The following is a 17,457-nucleotide window of genomic DNA, read 5'->3' on the forward strand; positions in this document are numbered from 1 at the left end:
AGCGTGGTCAAGAGTATTTATGTTAATGTTTCCTATTAGGATGAGCCTGTGTGTTGTATGCGGTTCAATGCCGCTTAGCCATGTTTCTAACTCATGAAGAAAACTGAGTGGATTATTATCTGGGGGGTCTGTATATTGTGTTTATTGTGTATTTGATACTATTGTGGCTATTTGTGATTTCCAAAATTAGTGTTTCCACATGTTTGAAGTGAGTTTGTTTTTCTGTCACATTGTATTTTTCTTTGATAAATGCCACATTGCCACCTCCTCTTTTGTTTGGTCTACATAAGTTGTAGGTTTGATAATTATTTATATTGTATGTGTAAATTTCTGTGTCGTTTATTGCAACTTCGGTCAGTATTAGCACATCTATGTTTATCATGGTATAATTGAGCTGTGTTATCAGTGTAAGCCAGTGTTTTTTTATACTTCTTATGTTTGTGTGTATGATAGTGAAGTTGGTGTTGGTGGAAATGTTGTCTGACCATTTCTTCAAAGAATCAAAGACCTTGAAGTTTATGTTGTCTGACTGAATATGTTCGCCTATGTTTGAGATCTCCATTATATAGTTTTTAAATGAGTTCTAATCTTATTCTTAAGGATATGTGAAAAGTTAGTGTTTTATATAAGTCAGATTCACATTTAATTATGTATACTCGAGTGTTTTCATTCTTTCTCAAAAATATCTGGGAATTCTTTGTCCACAGGAACTTGTAGTTTTTCTCTGTGTTTGTCTTCCTTGCTTGGTATAGAAGATTTTTAGTATAGACATAATAATAATAATATTCACCACTCCTACCTTGTTTTTAATTCCATCTTTCATTCAGAAGATGTAAGTCACTTGAAGCTAAATAGGGGAAAGGGAGAATGCAGAGGTGGGATTAGTGATATCACTGGTCTGTCTGAAGGTATCAGCTGACGATTAGTGCTGCTCATGGGAGTGTCTTGGGGTTATCAGCTAGTGGTCACATGGGAAGTGTGAAGTTAAGGATAAGTTGTGTATGGGGGATTGAAATTAAGAATAAATGTGTTCATGAGACCTTTTGGGAGGCATCAGCTGGTGGTCACATGAGTATGGAATCATGGGAAATGGTTTGAGTGAGGAATTATGGATGAGGATATTTGGTGTCTTTGTCAAAAGGTGGTAGCATGAGTTTTTCTAAATAATTTAAGCATTCCCTTCCTCCCTGCTTCCAAAAATATTTTCACTGTGGGAATTTTATTGTGATTTGGTTGGATTCACATGAGTAATCGTGTGAATTTTAGCTAATGCTTGCATAAACCTCAAGCTGATAGAGCCATTTGCTAGTTGGGTATTGCAAAAATAATAGACATCTGCATGTAAAATTTGGCATAAAAATGTGTGATCAAAATTTGGAGCAGCATGTTAACATCAGATTTTGTGTGAAAATCGGCAAAACTGCTACTGAAACGTTGGAGTTGTTGAAAGTGGTAGACGATAAACAGATGATTAAGTGTGTGATTAATGACTGATGAATTGCAAATGAATCGAGAAACAGTCAGGGTACTTTTAACTGAAGAATTGGGTATGCAAAAGATTTCGAAAGAAATCGCGACAATATGCCAAGCCATAGTGTGCCCATTGTAAGAGAGTTTCTGGCCAAAAAATCGATTACTGAATTAGGTCATCCTGCTTATTCACCTGACTTAACTCCCTGTGATTTCTGGCTGTTTCCAAAATTAAAGACTGCGCTAAAAATGAAGAACATTTTCTGATATCGCTGATATTCAGCATAATGTCATAAAGGAACTCAAGTATTCCGGAAAAAGAGTTTCACGCCTGTTTCCAAAAATGGGAAAACTGTCTAAACCAGTGTCTAAATGCACAAGGGGACTACTTTGAAGGCAACAGTAGCCACTAATGTATAGTTCTAAACATAGATTTTTTTACAGGTGCATTCTGGAAATTAAATTTAAAAAATAGATGTGTGTGTGTGTAATTTTTTTGCAGATATAATTAAGCAGTAATCTGTATGTTTTAATTATGTATATAACTCATTTGAATATTTTTATCTGTATATAATCAACAAGTTCAATGTGATTTTTAAAGATGTTGAATGTTCATTACTTTTTTACCGTAATTAATCAGAATTATTGCTACAGGGCTCTGAACACTTCATCTTTAATTATGGCCATTCTGTATATGAAATTCTAATAAGAATAACTGAGTAAAAAATTTTATTTCTCTGTGACTTCAAAATAATGGAGTACGAATAGATGCTGTGTAACTTAGATATGAAGAACACATCAAAGACACATGAAATACATTCAAGATTTTTTTATTGCAGTAAATCTGTCATACAGATAAGATAAATGTGAGAGAAAAATAAGCATTTCTTTGTTGACCACACAAGCATTTCAGCATTAAAAAAAAATCAAGAATTTTTTTTTTTTAATGCTGAAATGCTTCACTCATCAGGGTACTTTTAACTATCTGATTGGTTATTTTTAATACTGCTTCCCATATGAGAATACATATTTCACAGCAGCACACAAGCAATGAGCATCAGTGATATATGAAGACAATCAGCTGGTGTTTTAGCAGTGGTTCTTTATTTTTCTCCTGTGAAGAGGAAAACCGTGCTGTTAGTGATGGAAAAGTTGGAAGATTACTGTAATCCAAATACAGTAGGCAGATTTGAAGTAACGTTTTAACAACACTTATGTGAGACATAAACCCATTAGAAGAAAATTTAAATGCAACCAAATCAAAACCCCTACACTGTTGCATACTTTCTGATGTGATATGTCATCCCATGAAAAGAGAATGGGGAGTGTACTTTTTTCTTGTTTTCATTGACTGTTTTTTGTAATTTATTTCAGTTCAACTCTGAAAAAGAAATCAGCAGATGACATTGTTCCTGAGTCGGTTTCAGTCTGTTTTTAAAGAAGTGCCTTGTTACATAAACACAGATCAGGAAATGAAGTTTTGCAAGATGAAAGTTTGAGCATTATTCAAGAAACATAATATTCATTTCTGTATAACTAGGAGTAAGCTGAAAGCACCTCTTGCAGAAAGATTTATTAGAACATTGAAAATGAAGATATATAAATGGATGATATATATTAAAAACAAAAATTATATGAAACTATTGCCAACCCTTGAACGTATTTATAATCTCACCTCACTCCACATCACTTGATTAGAATGGCTCTTTCTGAAGTTAACATACACAATAAGGATAGTGTTTGGAAGCATTTGTATGGAAACAGGAGGAACCTGCAAAATCAAAATTTCATGTAAATGATAGTCTTTTGTTGAGTAATGATATTCACAAATTTAAAAAAAGAGTTTTGGGGTAAATGGACACAAGAATTATTCACTATTACATAGGTTCTCAAAAGAAACTGAGTCATATATAGAGTTTGCATTCAGGATGGAGAGGTTGTGGAACATGGAACAAACCTTCTATGAACCCCAACCAAAGGACAGATATAACCAGTGAATTTCCTGAAGATGTGTATTTACTCAAGCAGCAAAAAACACAAAAGAAAGCTTCAGTATTTTGTTAAGTAGCTTGGTTACCCCAAGAAGGATTAAAATATGGATCTGCATTTACACTTGGTTCATACTGGATTTCGGTAAACAGTGTAAAGATTTGGGCACTTTTCCAGTCATTTCTGTGGCATCCAGTCCTTACGTCATATACCAATCAGCAGAAATGCTTGATTTTTCATAATGAAGGATTTGATGTGTCATTTGTGTTCTTTACATTTTGAAATTGTATGTGTTTCTCCTGAGTGGGTAAGTAACATATTCATCAAATCTGGTACACCTGGATGGGCAGGAGAAGGAAGGAAGGAGATGCTAATAGGAGCTAAGTATACTTTTTAATTTTGTGGGTAGTTTAAATGTGGCTTTTAGGTTGTATTGTTGCAGTATTTTGTGTATCTCCAACCCTTCCCCCCCACACACCCCCCCCCCCACCCCCCCCCCCCCCCACCCCCCCCCCCCCCCACCCCCCCCCCCCCCCACCCCCCCCCCCCCCCACCCCCCCCCCCCCCCACCCCCCCCCCCCCCCACCCCCCCCCCCCCCCACCCCCCCCCCCCCCCACCCCCCCCCCCCCCCACCCCCCCCCCCCCCCACCCCCCCCCCCCCCCACCCCCCCCCCCCCCCACCCCCCCCCCCCCCCACCCCCCCCCCCCCCCACCCCCCCCCCCCCCCACCCCCCCCCCCCCCCACCCCCCCCCCCCCCCACCCCCCCCCCCCCCCACCCCCCCCCCCCCCCACCCCCCCCCCCCCCCACCCCCCCCCCCCCCCACCCCCCCCCCCCCCCACCCCCCCCCCCCCCCACCCCCCCCCCCCCCCACCCCCCCCCCCCCCCACCCCCCCCCCCCCCCACCCCCCCCCCCCCCCACCCCCCCCCCCCCCCACCCCCCCCCCCCCCCACCCCCCCCCCCCCCCACCCCCCCCCATATGTCTCCCATCTCTGGGCTAAAACCATGGAGACGTTTGGCGAATCTCAAGTGGTTGCAATATATATATCCAAAGCGTTTGGGTCTGGCACAAAGGCTTACTAAGCGAACTACCATTGTTTGGTCTATCTCAGGACTTCTGTAGTTGGATTGCCAGCTTGTGTGTGGTGGTGGATGGTTCCTTATCCTCTCACCATTCAACTAATGCTGGGATTACACAAGGTTCTGTCCTCTCACCCCAACCCTCTTCCTGCTATACATCAATGGCCTATTTCAGTTAACCACCAACCCAATATGCATTTTTGCAGATGACAACACATTGCACTCCTCCCTTTCAATTGATAACCCTTACTTTACACACTTCACCTCAACTTACAGAACATCAACCACCCTCAATTCTGATCTCCATGCCATCCTCTAATGGGGTTCAGATAACTTTGTCGATTTCACTGCTAATAAAACCCAGCACTGTCTTATTTCTCATAAAAAAAGAACCATTTTCTCTCAATATCATTTTTGACGCACCCAAATTTCCAGACAATTCGAGATTTCACTTCTTGGAATTACCCTGACATCAACCAGAATCTCCTGACATAAACACATTACAGCCACTACATTCTCATCTTCTTAAAAATTAGGATTTCTCTTTCACTCAAGATGTTACTTCACCCCTGAACAGCTGTTAACCTTATGCAAATCATAGATCTTTCCAGGTATTGAATGCGCTCACATATGGGTGGGGGTCTCTAAAAGCTCCCTTAAAATGCTTGACTCAATACAGATGAGAGAGCAGTTAGACCTATTATGACCCATCTCTTACCAATTCACTCACCCTCCCTCCCTCCCTCCCTCCCCACTTTAGCACAGATATTTGGTTTCCAAAATATGTGCATTCTACAAATATTTCCATGGTAAATACTCCTCTGAAATAGCACCAATAATTCCCCCATTTAGTACTAAGCTTGTTGGAACACGTGCAGCTGCTGCTCAACATCCCTTCACAGTGCACCTTGAAACCCACAGAACAAGTTCCTTTTCCACCTCCTTCATCCTGGCAACTGCTGTACTGTGGAACAGTCTTCTCTGTTGTGTTTCCCAAGGAATACAATATACAGTCATTTAAATCAAATGTGAACAAGTTCTTCCTTTGCCAACCCACTACCAATAGATGGGTACTAATGTACTATAGGTTGATCAGCCAACCTCTTGTGTATGGGTTCAACATAAAAAAACTCTTCAAAAAAAAATTTAATGACCTCAAAATTTTTAAAAATTTCTTATGTACTAGCAATGGAGTGTATTTTCCTTCTAACCTCATCATTTGTTACATGTGCTGTGTATGGTATTTTCAAAAGTTTTCTGTAGAATTTCATCTTGAAGGCCTTAGTCTTATCTCATCTTTTTTTTAGCAAATTCCATCTTTCACAAAATTTTCATAGGCTTATTTACCTGAAGATATCGCTTTGGATTTGTGAATGCTGATCTTTAATCCATAATCACTAAGTGCCTTAGAAACTCTGTCTGTTAATTCTTTTAACTGATGTTTATTCTCTGCTATTACATCACTGTGATCAGTGAATTTGAGTTTATTGAATTTTTTTGCCACCAACTGTAATTTCAATACCACTATTTTCCAAGGCTAAGTTTATTATATATTCCCAATAAAGGTGTAAAGCATTGGCAATGATATGCAGCTTAATGCACACCTCTTTCCATTTTAGAAGGCTTACTGTATTATTTGCCATTGATTTCTGTTAACATTTCTGAGGAAAGCATTTTAATTAGGTGTACTATTTTATTATCTGTTTCATACTGGTTCAGTTCCTCGTGCCATACTAAATCAAGCCTTCTGTATATATCTATAAAATTGTGACATAGTGTTTTATTATGTTCAGTATATTTTTTTTCCATTGAGATGTATTGTAAATAAATGATATATTGTATTCTTGTTTTTATGGAATATCCTGCTTGGTTTTCTGAAAGTATACTTTCCTTTTGATGCTAGAGAGTACAATTTTTAGGGCAATTTAGTTTGGATGACTGATTAAACTGATAGTAGTACTATAATTGCTACATTTTGTACTATTCCTGTTTTTTTAGGAATAGGCATTAGAACAGAGGTGCGCCAATCTTTAGGCCATGATTAATTGTTCCACACATCTTGAAAATTTTTGAGCAGGTCATCTACAATAGGTTCCTCCCCTGCTTCCAATAGTTCTGAAATTATTCCACTGTGCCTAGCAATTTTCCCATCTTCAAATAATTAATTGCTGCTTCTACTACTTCTCTTAAAATAGGGAAGGCTCCTCTATTCAGTGTCATTTGTATTATGTCTTCAAGTTTTGATTATTAAGGCTACTGTCTTCTGAGAAAACGCTAGATGAGTAATCATGCCAAATGCTGCAAGATTTCATCCTTTTCAGTTAAAAGCTTACCATTTTCATCCTCAACTGGCCAATTTGAGTTAGTGAATGGTTTTATTAATCTCCTTATCATTTGGAAAGTGCTTCTAGGTTGTTTCTTTGTTTCCTCTTCAATCTTTCCACCTTCATTCAGAATCCAGTTGGTTTTAGCTGTTATTATTTTGTTTAGTTCTTTATATTTTCCCCTGCTATCATTATCCTTGTTTATAGTGGATTTTCAGGTTCTCCTTTAATCACATAGTTGTAAAATGTCTTCTGTAATCCAGGATTTGAGTATCCTGTGCGATTTTCCTATTAAGGTATCAGCTGATATCACAACTGTTATATTATCTGTAGACTAGTCCCTGCTTTTCTTTCTTTCTTTTCTTCTTACACCCCCCTCCCCCCACAGTGCTATTAGAATATTTGAAGGCTATGAGCAAATCTTTCCTATTTTAGTATTTCCTTTTATTTCATGCAGTGGGAGGGAGTTTGCCTTTTCCCCCAGGTATTTGCCCTACCTAGTAGGCTAAAGACAGGCGAGAAGATGGGTGCCACCTGTCTATATCTACTCATATCACACTATAAACAGTCTTATAGCATTCTATGCTGGCTCAGTCATATCCTGGACAAATAAGGACCACACCACCTTTTAGGAGGCATTGTCCAGCATCAGATACCTTGGGTTTGCTACTCCTGTCCTCACTACAGTGAGCGGTTGAGGCACCTGGATATAGCAGCAACCAATTATGTATTTTATTCTGTTGGCTTCTATCTCACACTAGACAACCTCAAGTGAACTGCCCCCTGTCCTCTTGATGTACTTCTGTGTTTTTTTAGTTGTACATGTTCTACAGATAAGTCTCATTTTAGTGGATATTAGTAATTATTTTTAGTTATATCTTATTTTAGACTGTAAAGTTGAGAGAAAGTGTGTGCGTGTGAAATTCAATACGGGATATTGTTTTAGGAAGCGTTTTAATACATAGCATCGATGTGTACAAGGAAAAATTGCAGCTGAGTTTTTTAACGAGGGATCTAGTACAATGTAGTGTATGTTATATGTATACATTGCCAAAAAGTGAATGGGTTGTGGAACAAAAATATGAATGGAGAGAAAATTTGTTGCAAGTGTTTCATGTGCCAGTACAAGAAATGTGAGTCATGTAGAAAGCGGCAAAATGAATTGATGAATGTTAACAATGTAAGGAAGGATAGTGAAAGTGGTCTGATGAAAGTGGAAGTTGTGAATGATACTGCTCGGAATTAGAGCTTGAAAGAAGTGGCTGATGAAGTGATGGAGTGAAATAGTCTGTTTACATTGTGTCCTTTATAGACAAAATGGGAGCTACAGCAGCTGGAGAAACGATGGTCGTGTGGTACAGCAATTGAGAGAATGAAAAAAAATGTGAATTCAGAAATTATGAAAGTGCGAGAAACTGTCGATAAGGATATGGTATTATGATGATTCAGTGATAAGAGGTATACTTACTGAGCACGTGACGAAAGGAAATGCTTCACCATGATACTTCCTGACTTTGCAAAGGCATTTGACAGAATACCACATGGAATATGTTACAAAAGTTGGAGCAAATGGGAATGGATATGAAGCTAGTAACAGGGATAGGGAGTGTCTGATAAACAGATACCACAGAGTAATATGGTGGAGTGGAAAGGATATTCAGTTGTTTGCTGATAATGCAAAACTAGAGAGAGCAATAGTAGATAAAGGTGATGTAGATATCTTACAGGATGATTTAAATAAATTGGCATTGTAGACAAAGGTTAATGATTGTCAATTTAATGTTGCAAAATGTAAGTTTATGCATTTCATATTGATGGTACTGGATTGCAGGAAATTGATGAGGCTAGGGACTTGGGGGATAATGGTGAACAGAGAATTAAAGTTTAGAGGGGCATATTTCAAAAGTTGGTAAAATGGCTCAAAGGATTACTTGGGTGTTGAAAAACCATCTAACAAGTAAAGATAGAGAAATTATTATTTCTTTTTATAAGGCTATGATCCAGCTGCATCTTGATTACTGTGCACAGATTTTGTCACTTGGATTTCTTAGGGAGCAGGATGTGGTAGAGAAGATTCAGAGATGAGTGACTAAGCTAGTGACAGATCTGTGGAATGCTCCCTGTGAGAATAGGTTGAAGTTTTGTTAGCTACAAAGTTTAACTGATAGGTGGAAAAGAAGGGATACGATAGAAATTTTTAAGATATTAAAGGGGATATATAAAATTGATGCAAAGGAAATTTCTGAATATATAAGAAGTAGTAAGAGAACTGGGGGCCATCTGTGGAAATTGTATAAGAGTGTGGTTAGTAAGAATGCTGGAACCAGATTTTTTGCATTGAGTGTGGTGAATGAGTGGAATGGATTGCCAGATTTAATTCTGAATTCTCTGACAGTGAATAAGTTTAAGGAGAGGTGTGACAGGTTTTGTGTGTATAATAGTTAGTTTGGGTCTCCCATGATCAGTCTCTGAACTCTATGGAGATATCATATAATATAATTATTAAATAAGATATGCATTTGGTGCTGAGTCTTGAAAGTGTCTCTGTGCTTTGTGAAGGATAGTAATTTTATTTGTTTTCACTGCAGGGTGTAAAAAATATGTTCTTATATTCTAGAGAAATGTTATATTTCTTGTTTGACCAAAATAAGGATCATTTATACACTCCTGAATGAGCTAAAGGATGAAAAAGATCTTGACACTGCAAGATCCTTTTCATCCTTTCTTGTGTTTCTTGCATATTTTTGCTCTCTTTTATGAGGTTTCCCTGATATGCAATTGCAGTTACTTTGGTCAGTGATTGAGAGAAGTCAAGGGAGGGGAGGGTTAAAAACGTGTGTATCTGCTACAGATGGTCTAGCAGATCTGTTCATACCACAAAAAAAAATTAGATTGAGGAAAACTACTGTTCTGCACAGAAGCAGATAAAAAGAAGACAGACAGAGAGAGAGCGTCTCTAATTCTGATATTTTTGTTCTTTATATTTTAGATGATGAGACCACTTCTTGACAATCCAAGTGAACCAGTTAATGATGCTTCATATTATGAATGTTTAGACACAGTAATGGAGAAGTCAAAGGTAAGATTAAATAATAATAATGCAAATCCAGTCAGATTTCACTTGTATTTCAATATTTTAAATATCTATTGAATATAACAATTTCCAAAAAGTTGATTACGGTATTTTATTTTCTTGTAGCATTTTCTCGTGTATGCATGTGTGTAAATTATTAATACATTTTTTTTCCCTTGGCTAAAATCTTTGCCAATTTGCTGTACAACCTGTTATTTTTACCAAAGTAGTTACCAATTACTTTTTATTTCAGCAGAACTGAAATCCATCATTTATCATGAAGAAGACTATGCATAAACTGTTTCTGAGATAGAGGCTGGGGAGTCTGAAAGAGAGAGAGGGGGGGGGTCACCAGTTAGCCATATTCCCCTTTTCTCTTTCATACTTTTAGCTCTTATCAATAATCAAGTAAAAATCCAGAATACTGTAACAGCATCAAGAATTTTTAGAGGTCTTAGGAACACCACAAAAAAATGTGAGAATATTATTCCAAGGTTGGATGGATTTGTGATTTCTAGAGTTAATAGCTAAACAAATAATGAGTAATATCTTGGGTGATAAAAGATGCCATCACTATAGAAGTGATGCATTTGTACTGAGAAGGACCTGGTGCAAGGGTCAGTATGAGAAGAAAAATCTGGTTCACTCTTAAGCTGAATATAATGAAGGTAAGGGGGAGACAAAGTAAAGTCTTTTTTGCAAGAAAAAAAGACAAAATTGTGTTTTTTAATTTTCTTTTTTTTCTTTGATGCATCAGAGGTTTTCATCACCCTCTTGAAGGATTGTATTGAGACCATTAATGTACTGATTTTAATGAAGCATGAGATGATTGAGCAATGTATGATTTGTTGTATAACTAGGATGAATAGAAAAATGCTTGAACTATTAATTAAACTGTGTACAGAGTTTGAGGTCACTGAGAGAAGGCCATTTATGTATATTTCGAAGAGGGTAGGTGAAATAACAGAGCCCTGAGGACCACGTGTATCAGTAAGAAAATCTGAAGAGACTGCATGCTCCACCATTACATGTAGCAAATATCCTGAGAAGAAATTGGCATCTACTTACAAAGAATGGAAGGCAGACCATAAAGTGGCAATTTACTGAGAAGCACTTGAAGCCAAATCATATTAGTTTCCTCAAAAATATTAAGTGCAACATCACAGGTTTCTCCAAATCTTTTCAGTATGCTTATCCAGAGGGATGATATAGGCAAGAATTGCTGTATATATCTTGGCTGCAGCCTCCATAATGGTGGTCACTGATTAGTTGACAGTCTGAGCTTTCACTCTATTCTCCTGAGATTTTTGTTTTTGTCCTGTCTTTCAGACCACCATCACTGGGATCTAATGTCCTTTTGCTGTGTTTTCTGCCCATTGCAATCAATAGGCATCAAGAAAGAGAAATCTTAGTAGTGCATCACTTTGGCCCCTACTTCAGCAGGATAGATAGCCCAGAATGGCCTAATCGTGATCAGTTAGCTAGTGAACTGGCCTGCAAGAGTAAGTAGTGTTGTACCATCTTCTTCCCCATAGTCTGGGGACAGAGACCAAGGTTTGTTGCCATGCTGGTGGGACATCTGGGGTAACGCTTTCATTCCACTTCAAATAAAATTTTATTGCTTTTCAATAAAATGGGCTGAATGCCCAGTGCCCAGAGAACCTCATCTACCATGTAGGTACCCTGTGTGGTAAGTGGAGATGTCTGACTCCAAATCAGAAATCCCTTTGCGCATGAAATCTTTCATTCTCAAATTTTTTAGCAATCCTCACAAATCCCCAAGTGCAGATACTGTAGACATATCATCTGATAAGAGAAATAAGAAACAAAAATCATCTGACACACCTATAAATGCACCATTTTTTGTAATCATTCATGTAATAGGTGAAAAGCCAGTAGGGAATATGTTTCCCTTTATTTGTTCAGAAGGGTGTAGAAAGATTGGTAGGATCTCACTAAACAGTTTTTTAAAAAAACTACATAGTGGTGATAATCTTGTTCAAGCATCATGTCAGCAGCAGTTAGAAAAATTACTGCTGCAAGCAACATAAAGGGACAGGAACAAGGAATATTGGTAAAAGCAGGATGTTTCAACTGTCCTGTTAAGATCTAAATCCCTAATCTAATGAGATGCTTTAAATGTCAGAAATATATCTAAACTGTTGAGGCTTATCATCTGTACCTGATGTGGAAGTAAAGATCGTGATAGTAATTCCTGCTCTCCAAAGCAACCTGATGCATCAGCTGTGAGAGAGACCATTCAGCCTGCTCCTGAGCATGCCAAAGCTGGAAGGATGAAAAAGAGATATAAAACACTGACTAAACAGAACATTTCATATCAATTAAGACAAATCTGTATATCTGTATATTTGTATGTCTATTCCACCATCCAATAATATCAGCATGCCTTAACTTTATGATCATGAGTGCTTCTCTTTGGAGTGCCTTAATTGATCAACCTATTATGTTCTAGCTCCTGAAGCAACTCCAAAAATGATTTCACAGAATGAAAACCCACTTGTCCAGTAAACCATGGCAAGAACTCCATTAAAAGAAAAACTACCAGGCCTCAGGATAAAAAATAAAAAGAAGGATACTTCTGCATCTTGGATGTTAAGTAAACACAAGAACTGACCATAACACATCAGGTGATGCATTGAACATTTTCCCCAAGAAAGAAATGAACTCTGACAGTACATATTTCCCAAATACATTTCACAAATACAAGCCAGACAAAGTCCTCTCAGAAACTGGATAAATCTGCAAAACTAAAGTAATAGGGACATTTTTACAATGGACCTGTCATTGATTATAGCATAATATTGATGATATCAAGATCCTGCTGCAGAAACATAAATATCCATCCATTTTTGTTTGTAGGAGACAATGTAAAACCCACTTAGGACCCCACCCCTAAGGTATTTCACCATTATTCATATAGATAGAACTGAAAATGGACCTACTCTTGGAGGAGTTGCTATCCTTGCAGACAACAATACCCTTTTTCAGCGCAGCTACTTAAATTATCCTGGAAGCTTTATCCATCTGCTCTCAGCTGGATTTCTTATTGTAGCTACCTCCACTGATGATAATGATTATCAGTGGAGGTAGCTACTCTGGACACCACTCCTTGCTGCATCCCCTAAGGGCAGCAATTCTGGGTGTAGTCCATGTGTGTGTGTGTGTGTGTGTGTGTGTGTGTGTGTGTGTGTGTGTGTTCAAGGGGCCAGTTTTCCTGTTCTGGGGGATATAAAAAAGGGTTTTTTTTCTGGGTGAAAAAAAAACAAACATACTTCTGTATGAGACTGGCTAACTCACGTTTCGTCGAAAGAGACCTGATAAAGGTTCCTCACATCACTGATGGAAATGGAACCCAGGTCTTTCTGCCCAAAGGCTTCATCTATACTGAATGAGCTATGGAAGCTCTATTATTACTTTAATAGACATAATATTCTATAACTTATGCCATCACAAATGGGTGAGGCCAGTTCTCTCTCTCTCTTCTAAGCCTATTTTCTTACATATTCTGCAATGGATCTCACAGTCTGCTTCCCTGCCATTCTTCCACTGTTCATGTAGGAGGTTGAAGAGAACATATATGGAAACAATCATTTCCCATGTTTTGCACTAAATTCTCACAGGAACTTTGTTCTGTGAGAGAACATGTAGAAAATTGACCATGCTGACTGGAATACATTTTTGCATCTTACAACATTTAACAGCAAGGCAATCAGCTGAACAGCTATCTGTGAAGCATGATCTATGTTACATGATCTATGTAACAGGAATAACAGCAACTGTAATTCCAAAAACATCATCTCAATTTTTAGTCTCTAATGAGCCATGGTGCAAACCTGAGTGCTGATCAGCCCAAAAAAGATCAAGATAGAACATAAGTATATTTTGGAGATACCCTACAACAGGAAGTCTCATTGCTTTTAAATATGCTTGAAAACCAAAGCATGTGCATGTTGTTACATTAGATATCCCTGGTTTTCCCTTTCAGTCATTTTCAGACCACAGGAGACTTTGGAGGCATTGTCCACAAAGTATTCCTGGTGAGATTTTTTTTTACAGGGTAGTTCACCATTGCTTTCCCCCAACTCCCCAATTTTATCCAGGCTTGGGACTTAATCATGACTGTAATCTATATGTGTGTATGGGGATGGTTTGCCTGTTCTGGGCGACAAAAAACCGAGTTTCTGGTGGGAAAAAACCCTACCTCCTTATGAGACCGGCTAACTCACCTTTATTCGAAAGAGACTAGATAAAGATTCCTCACATCACTGATGGGAATCGAACCCAGGTCTTTCTGACTAAAGGACTTCGTCTATGCTGACTGAGCTATGGAGGCTCTCATTAGATGTCAGAGTTAAATCTTCCAATTTACATCCATCAATCATGCAACCAGCACAAAAGTTGTATGGGAGAAAATCAAGAGAATTAAGTATAGATATACAAACTCTTTTCATCTAATCTGGAATATAATGGATACTTAGTTGCTGAATCCAAAGCAATTGCAGACAATTTAGGAGAAAGCTTTGCTAGAATTTCTGAATTTTTGATATTGAAAGAGAAACAGCAGCTTAATTTTTCTTCAAATAGGCTAGATACAATAACCATTCGTTATGAAGGAACTGAAAGGAACACTCTCTCTCTCTCATGCTAGTGCCATAGAGCCTGATGAGATCATTATCAAATGATATAAACATCTCCTGCCATATTTCATAGATATCCTGTTACTGAACAAAAACCAGTGCTTGTCGAGGAGGAGTTTCCAGATTCATGGCATAAGTCAATTGTTATTACCTTCCCAAAACCAGGAAAAAATCCTACACAAGCAAACAAAATTACTGACCTCAGTCTGACAAGTTGTTTTTACAAGATATTGGAGAAAATGGTTAATGTCAGACTTCTGTGGTATTTAGAAAGCACTTATCTTTTCTCCGGTACACAATTTGGCTTTCATAGACACTGATCTATATACCATTTTATCTAGAAGCATCTACAACAGGTGCATTCAGATGTGAACATTTGATTTAGTTCTCATTGATATAGAAAAAGCTTTTGACAACCTGAAAGTATGACATTTAAAATACCTCTATAATCTAGGTTTAAAGAAACACATTCTTGTTTTTCTTAAAAACTTTCTTTCTAGCCAAATCTTCAAAGTCTGAATGAGAATCACATTATCTTGACCATATTGCCAGCAAGAGGGCATTCCTGAAGGCTCTGTCTTACACTCTTTGCTGTTTAAGTAAGCGCAATCACTGAACAACTTCCTCTCAATTGCAGTAATATATATACGCTTTACAGTTTATGATCATTCTTGTAACATGAGGGTCATTGAAAGGCAACTTCAACAAGCAGTCAGTTGTGGGCTTTTGGTAATGCATTCAGGTGTTAAAATTGTGAACATTTTGTTGACCCAGTAGCAACAGAAAGCTTACGTTTCTTACACGTCTTCTTCAACTTAGAGAAAAGTGCAAGTAAGCATTGAAAATACCTTTCATGCTGTATCCCATTCTGAATACTGAATGGGATTCTGATTACTATTCTCTGATTTGTTTGTATTGTGCATTTGTTATTGCCCAAAGCTTGATTATATGGTCACAAGTCTATACTTCTGCAAGGGAGAGTACCTACCCTGCCATGGTTGGATCCTACCCATCATCAGGATATATAATTCAAATTCTTTATGTCAGAGCAAATGCATTTGCTCTTTATTTTCAGCATAAACACTTGTCACTTAATTAGGCTGCAAATAGTCATTATCTGCACATCCCACATGGACTATATTTTTTCCCTGGGTTAGGAAGTTCAACATTATGCATATCGGACTATCAATCACCCAATTGGTTATTTGCACTGACCATGATAGTAATTCCCCATGTCTGGTTTGCACTCCATCCTCTCATTATGCCAGCAGGGGAAGTCACATACTCCATTGACAGTCTACCTGTAGCTGTTTAACACATAAAGTAGAGTACTGTGATTTCTTACTGATCTCTACCAGTGATTTGAGATATGAAACCTCTGTTAGTGGTGCTGTTGCTGTTTTTCCACCAACTTATTTCCAGTCAAATTTTACTTGTATGCAATAACTGTACTGCAGAGCAACATGCCATTCAGCTTTCCTTTGTATACATGAACTGCTTCGAAATTTAGTATTTATACCACCTTGTTGATTTCTTTACAAGCCATCTATCTCCTCTCCTGGGTTCTCCCCACATTCAGTGCTTTATGATGTGCTACAATTATTGTATCAAATGAAGTTTGATTGTGCTGGATATCCAATCACATTAGAATAAAGGCAAATGATGCTGGATGCAGCTTCCAAGTCCACACTTTCCCATGTACTGTTTGTCCATCCTGTGTACAGATTACAAATGTAATGAGAGTAATGTTAATTAATTGGTGGTGGGAAACAAAGCACATGAAATTAATTCCGAAATTAAGCATTGGCAGTTTAGTCTGTGTAGAAACAGAAGAGAAGTTGTACTTGCTGGGCTCCACATTGGTGACAGTTATCTCACACATTCTTATCTATATTGGGCTAATGATTTGCCTACATGTGAATATTGTAACACTCATCTTACCATTTATCATGCTCTGCTGGAGTATCAGCACTTTATTCAATAGATGAACACTAATATTGCCGGGTTATATACACTCTTTCAGATCTTGTCACACACTGATACAAATTGCATGGCGTTTTTAACTTCTTATGAAGAATTAATTTAAACAAATGTATCTGATCATGAATGCAATATATATATAGATATGGCATTGCTCCTTTTTTATTTGTTTTCTTTTACATAAGATATATTTACTTATATAACTGTTATTTTTTTTTATTACTCTGTGTAATTCTGTGACCTTTCTAATGGTTGTCCCTACAACCATTAGAGCCCAAAACATAAGCCCAAAACCAAATAACCAATCAACCATTCTCCATTATTTTAACCAACACTAGGTAGAGCAATAAGTTAATAATATGATGGTAGATCAGCTGATTGACAGATGCTGTTTGCGCACATCTATTGAGCATAGTTGGCAAGACACAAAGCCTACCTGTATCCTGGTTGATCATGATTCTTTTAATATCTTTTAGATAGAAGGATACAAAAGATGTATTATACTGTTCCACTTCAAAGATGGAGGTGATATCCCTCACTCATCTGTGAAACTGGAAGAGAAGAATGATGCCATGAGGTCAGCTTTTGCTTAGATTGTCAATATTGCCATCTGGGGGGGGGAGATGATAGCACAAGTGGGTAGAAATTGCAGCCATCAGCTTTTGCAGAGGACCAGAAGGCATGATTGCCATTGGCAAAAGCAGTGAGTTTTTTTTGCATAAATTCCTTTCAAAGTCACTTCACACTGTTTATGATTATTTTGTAAGTTTTGCAGTCTTCATTCTAGGATGTGTCAGAAGATGGCATTATTTAAGCCACTTGCAATGTTCTGATTTTCTTGCTTACCCTGGCACACATGGGAAACTGCGGCATGGACATTGG

General features: G+C 37.9%; 1 protein-coding gene across 1 annotated transcript in view; it reads left to right on the forward strand.

Annotated features, from left to right (window-relative positions):
* The window catches only part of rhea (Talin_middle and talin-RS domain-containing protein rhea), a 709,058-nt gene that overhangs the window by 470,991 nt on the left and 220,610 nt on the right, over positions 1–17,457 (forward strand). Inside the window, exons 35-36 of the mRNA XM_090405775.1 lie at positions 2,845–2,896; positions 9,854–9,943. Of these exons, the coding sequence (XP_090261901.1) occupies positions 2,845–2,896; positions 9,854–9,943 (142 nt within the window). The remainder of the gene's footprint in view (positions 1–2,844; positions 2,897–9,853; positions 9,944–17,457) is intronic.

Source organism: Typopeltis vanoorti, chromosome 15, assembly GCF_054136105.1.
Source record: "Typopeltis vanoorti isolate ZY-2024b chromosome 15, IOZ_Tvanoo_1.0, whole genome shotgun sequence".
NCBI classification, from domain to species: domain Eukaryota; kingdom Metazoa; phylum Arthropoda; class Arachnida; order Uropygi; family Thelyphonidae; genus Typopeltis; species Typopeltis vanoorti.